The sequence below is a fragment of the Colobus angolensis genome, unplaced genomic scaffold (assembly GCF_000951035.1).
Source record: "Colobus angolensis palliatus isolate OR3802 unplaced genomic scaffold, Cang.pa_1.0 Scaffold459, whole genome shotgun sequence".
Classification (NCBI taxonomy): domain Eukaryota; kingdom Metazoa; phylum Chordata; class Mammalia; order Primates; family Cercopithecidae; genus Colobus; species Colobus angolensis.
The window spans coordinates 153160-158954 of NW_012118032.1; the positions used below are offsets into that span (position 1 = coordinate 153160).

General features: G+C 49.3%; 1 protein-coding gene across 1 annotated transcript in view; it reads right to left on the bottom strand.

Moving 5' to 3' along the window:
• Positions 1-5519, bottom strand: part of PRKX (protein kinase, X-linked) — a 112344-nt gene extending 106825 nt beyond the window's left edge. Inside the window, exon 1 of the mRNA XM_011958052.1 lies at positions 5429-5519. Coding sequence (XP_011813442.1) covers positions 5429-5432 — 4 coding nt within the window. The 5' untranslated portion in view covers positions 5433-5519. The remainder of the gene's footprint in view (positions 1-5428) is intronic.
• Between the last annotated feature and the right edge of the window lie 276 nt (positions 5520-5795).

A 5795-nucleotide genomic window follows, 5' to 3' on the forward strand; every position in this document is an offset into this window, starting at 1 on the left:
GAGGCAGGAGAATGGCGTAAGCCTGGGAGGCGGAGCTTGCAGTGAGCTGAGATCCGGCCACTGCACTCCAGCCTGGGCGACAGAGCGAGACTCCGTATCAAAAAAAAAAAAAGAAAGAAAAGAACGCTAATGTTGTCATGTTGGAGCTTCTGTCCATAGAGAAACTAATGTACATAGTGTACCCGTCCAGTACTTGGCATCAGTGAGTGTCATAAGAACTGTCGACAGTGCCATCATCCATTCATTTCTTTATTCACACACAGAGTGACCAGCTTGTCCCTGTCTCTGACTGCGACTTTCCTGGCTAGCACTGAAGGTTTCCCACCTCAGGAAACTTTCCCCTGGCACATGAGGAGGGCTGATCTCTCTATCCATGCAGTGGATGGTCTTGGGCACACACTAAGTGCCGGGTCTGTTCTCTGAATGTGGGAGATGAAAGTGACTCCAACACACAGAGGTCCCGGCACTCTTGGCATTTATGTTCCAGCAGCAGAGGCAGGCGGAATGCTTAAGCTCAGGAGTTCAAGACGAGCCTGGGCAACACAGTGAGACCCCGTCTCCTTTATTAAAATAAGTCCTGCACATGTATCTTAATTTAACTTAAATTGAATGTAACATGTATTTTAACTTAAAACTAAATTAAATTTAAAAAATAAAATGAAATAAACAATGAAGAGGAGAAACCGGCAGGACTTCTACCCTTGGAAATGTTCTCTGATGTGTAATATTTTATCTCATCTCTTGGTATTTGTGTGATGCACTTAAATGGAAACTGCCATTCACACATGCATGAGCTGGTTTCACACGGGGCAACCACACAAGATAAACAAGACTAAAGGGCTGAGCTCCACTTTCTGTGTATTGTTAGGCCACAAACAACACTCCTAATTGCTATGTCAACACTGCCCACAAGGCTGCTGATTTATGCACACAGTAAAATCTCACCAGTTCAGATGCCATTCGTCCCGGCAGCATGCTGGTGTGACAGACAGGGTGGGGATATCGTGGACTCAATGTCTGTGTACCCCTAAAATTCCTGTGTTGAAATCCTCACCTGCAAGGTAATGGTGTCAGGGGGTGAGGCCCTAGGGAGGTGATGAGGTCATGAGGATGGAGCCTCATGAATGGGATCAGTGCCCTTATAAAGGGACCCCCAGAGAGCTCCCTCACCCCTTCCACCATGTGGGGACACAGCAAGAAGGCACCATCTATGAACCAGGAAGCAGGTCCCCACCAGATACCCAATCTGCCACGCCTTGATCTTGGACCTCCAGCCTCCCGAACTGTAAATAAACGTCTGTGGTTTATAAGTCACCCAGTCAGTGGTGTTTTGCTACAACAGCCTGAAGAGACTAACTTGGGGCATTAATAAGAACCAGCAACAAGAAGAGGAAAGGAAATTCTGGCCAATTCAGGAGAACCAAGGACAGGAGAAAACCTACCAGTATAAGCACTGTAGATCTGAGAACTATGTATCATTAATTATGAAGATCTCCTAGCTCTTAAGAAAATAAAATATTTTCAGATGTATAGTGTGTGCAAGTTTAAAAAAAAAAAAGTGGCCGGGCACGGTGGCTCAGGCCTATAATCCCACCTCTTTGGGAGGCCAAGGCAGGTGGATCACCTGAGGTCAGGAGTTCGAGACCAGCCTGACCAATACAGAGAAACCCCATCTCTACTAAAACTACAAAATTAGCCAGGCATGGTGACACATGCCTGTAATCCCAGCTACTCAGGAGGCTGAGGCAGGAGAATCGCTTGAACCTGGGAAGCGGAGCTTGTGGTCAATACACTCCAGCCTGGGCAACAAGAGCGAAACTCTGTCTCAAAAAAAAAAAAAAAAAAAATACAGTGTCGGGCAAGACAGAGGGGGGTCTGTGGTGAGGGAATTCATCCTGCACCATGGTTTGGAGGGTAGTAGCTGCCCAAATCCACACAGTGGGTAAAACTGTACAGAACTCTACACACATACTCGCAAACACAAATGAACACCTTTTGAAAACTAATAAAGGCTGAACAAGCCGGGCACGATGGCTCCCGCCTGTATACAATCCCAGCACTTTGGAAGGCCAAGGCAGGAGGATCGCTTGAGCCCAGGAGTTCAAGGCTGGAGTGAGCCGAGATCGCACCACTGCACACCAGACTGGGCAACAGAGTGAGACCCTGTCTCAAAAAAAAAAAAAAAAAAAAAAAAGCTGAACGAGGTATATGTTCTCTTTAATATGGATATACCAACATCGATGACATGGTTCTGATATTGTCCCACGGATATGAAGACGTCACCATGGGGAAGCTGGCTGAAGGGTCCGTGAGACTCCAGGTACTGTTTTTGAAAACTCCAGTGAATCTGTATTTCAAAATATATATATTTTTAATAGGGGTCTTAGGAATTTTGGAGTCTTCCTCATAGTAACCATGTAGGGCAGGTTCTGTCATTATTTCCCTTTTTTCAGATGAGTAAATGCAGAAGTAGGTTGAGAAAGGGAAAATGAAATGTGGACCCAAAGCCTGGCCACTGTTTTACCTGCTGAATTACCTCCTTCCTGACAGGTTCACACTCGGGGTACCCAGGAGAAGCAAGCACTGGGTCGTAGATGCCAAATGATTCGATAAGGACACTTCTGGGGAAAAACCGAAGTATTTTTTAACTGATATATAGAGAAAGGAATTCTCAAGTGGTCATTTTAAGTGGGAAGACTGATAAAATAAGGCTGGTGGATGGGTGCACAGATTCATCCTCTTCTCTCTACATAGGGTAAGTTTTTCATTTCCATAATATCATTTTTTTTATTTTATTTTTTCGAGAGAGGATCTCACTGTATCACCCACGCTGGAGTACACTGGCGCAATTGTGGTAGACTGCAGCCTTGACCTCCTGGGCTCAAGTGATCCTCTTGCTTCAGCTTCTCAGGTAACTAAGATTACAGGTACACACCACCATGCCCAGCTAACTCTTATTACTATTTTTTTTTAAGAGATGAGGGTCTCACTATATTGCCCAGGCTGGTCTGGAACTCCTGGCCTCAAGTCATCCTCCCACCGAGACCTCCCAAATAGCTAGGACTACAGGCACGCACCACTGTACCTGGCCCTGAAATTTCTTTTTTGAAAGCAATTGTTCTCCCTCATAGGAACAAGCATGGCTTGGTTATATGAACAAGAAATTTGAAGAACCAGATTGAAAACCATTTTTTCTCTAAGGAGTAGTAGGACTGTTCTGAACCAAAGTTTCTAAAACTATTAAATCGTCCTTTAGACCAGATGTATTCCAGAATCCCTCCATGCACGAAAAAGAAAAAAAAAATCCATTATCAGATTTTTCACAAGTGCAAACTGCACTCTTTTTCCTAACTACCTGAACTGGAGGAAACTGGTCAATCTAGAACGCTGACACTTTCTTCTTTTTCCTCCATCACCCAGGCTGGAGTGCAGGGGTGTGATCTTGGCTCACTGCAACCTCTGCCTCCTGGGTGCAAGTAATTCCTTTGCCTCAGCCTCCTGAGAAGCTGGGATTACAGGTGCCTGCCACCACGCCCGGCTAATTTCTATATTTTCTCAGTAGAGATAGGGTTTCGCCATGTTGGCCAGGCTGGTCTGGAACTCCTGAGAGCAAGTGATCCACCTGCCTCGGCCTCCCAAAGTGCTGGGACTACAGGCATGAGCCACCACGCCCAGCCTCTGATTGGCTTTAAGTCATAGAAAATAGGATTGCTCAACTGGCAATCTGCATACAGATCCCCTCCGCCCACCCCCCCAAAAAATTCAGTACTTCTGGGGGTGCTTGTTTGGGGCCTGAGGGAATTAGGAATGAGGGGAACGAGCACTGGAAAGCAAACTCATGTTCCTGCAGGGACAGCTCAGGATGAAGAGAGGTCGCACCCACCCAGACTGGGTTTCAACTCCAGACTGAGACTCGAGCTCGCCCCTCACTCTTCATCACACCTTGGAAAACAGTCCAAAGCTGCTGTACATTGTGGCTCAGAGACACAATCGTGAAGGATCTAAAAGGCTTTTTAAAAATTTATTATTTTAGGTGAATCACACTGAGATTGCTCTTTAACCAACAATAAAGAAAAGGGCTCGGATAAAAGGCAGCAGATGTCACCAAAGCTGTGAAGCTGTCATGAGAGAGTGTTCCAGACATGCATGCAAACACACACACACACCCCTGGGTCCTGGTCCCCTGTTGTCCAATGAGTGTGGAATACCTAGCTCTCCTGCCACACCCTCGGGGACCACAGGAAGTTATCCTTGAGAAAGGAACATCATCCTCATTAAGGGAGCACTGACTGGAAAAAAAAAAAACAAAACCTGACTTCCTCGCCCAGCCAGCTTGGTCCCCAGAGGCAGTGACACTCTATTTTTAAGGATGAGGTTACACGCTGGGCACCCTAAGCTGACTTGACATCAAACTGAGTGGTCCCCCGTGGCACCAGAGCTCCTCACCTCTGCCGCCCTCCTGCCCGCATCCTGCTCTCTGCCCCGGCCTCCAGCCTCAAGGGACCCATGTGGGTGCCCCAAAGAATGACAAACGCTGGTGCTGAGTGCCAAGGAACGGCTGGACCTCATCAATTTTCCATTGTCGAGTTGTATTTCCACCGACTGTGGCGGCTGCGCCAGTCAGGGTTCCTGCCCCACCCTTCTTCCCCACAAAACACACCCAGCTCTAAGATTAGCCCAGGACAGCTTGCGGGGGGACCGAGACAAGGGGAAGGCAGAGAGAGAGGAGGGAGGGAGACAGAGAAACCAAGACAGGAAGGGGACCCGGAGACAGACACCGAGACAGAGGAGGAGAAATGCAGAGAGACAAGAACAGAGACAGAAAGAGGGAGAGAGAAAATGAGATAGAGAGGAGAAGGGAGGGAGGGAGGGAAAGGAGAAAAAAGAGTGCCTCCTCCCACTCTGTCCTTCCAAATTCAGGCTTTCCTCGTGGGCCCTTCCTCAAAGTCTAAGTGGCAAAAAGGTCACTGAAGGCAGCTAACTTCCTCAGCGGTTTGGAAGGCCCCCTGGCTATGCCCTCTGCTCTTCCTAAACCATAAGCTGTGGCCTCGAGCCCTTGGGCTTCCCAGCCCAGCTTCCTCCTTTCCAAAATGAGAGGACAAATAGGAGTTAGAGGTCCTGAGAGGCCCCGCCTCACCAACACACCCAGGACACCCCCCTCTGTTCTCCCATTTATTTTCTTGACAACCAACACCCCACTTAGCCACACAGAGTCGCTAAGAGGCACAGGTGGGCCGGTGACAACTGTTTAAATCCAGCGCCCACGTACGGCTGGGATATTCTGACCCACTCAGGGCTGCCCCATAAGCCAGCGCGTGTCCGGATCCCAGCGCACCGAGAACTCGGAACCTGTCAAGCTGCCCATTCGGGGTTAAGTTCAAAGCCAGAGGACAAAGGAAACGGATAAAGCGTCCGATATAAGAATTACCCATTTCAGACGCACAAGACGAAGAGCAGGTGTCAGCACATGTTAGGATCCGTTCCCAGCGCTGCCGTCCTCGTCCCCACAACGCCACGGGACACCTGTCCCTCAAAGCCCAGCTGCTCCTGCAGCCCCTGGAGAAATCTGTACATTCCCTGCCGCTGGGCACACGGGGAGGCTGGCCTGGGGGAGGCCGGCAGGGGCCTTCGGATCCCGCGCCCGTGTCCCTGGGGTCGCTGCCAGGGAGGGGGCACGAGGTCCCCCAGGCGAAGTGACCCGCAGGAGGTTTTGGGACGTCGGACGGCCCAGGCCCCAGAGTGCTGTGTGTGCCGGGAGTGGAGGGTGGTCTCCGAGAGGGGCCGTCGGCGTTCCA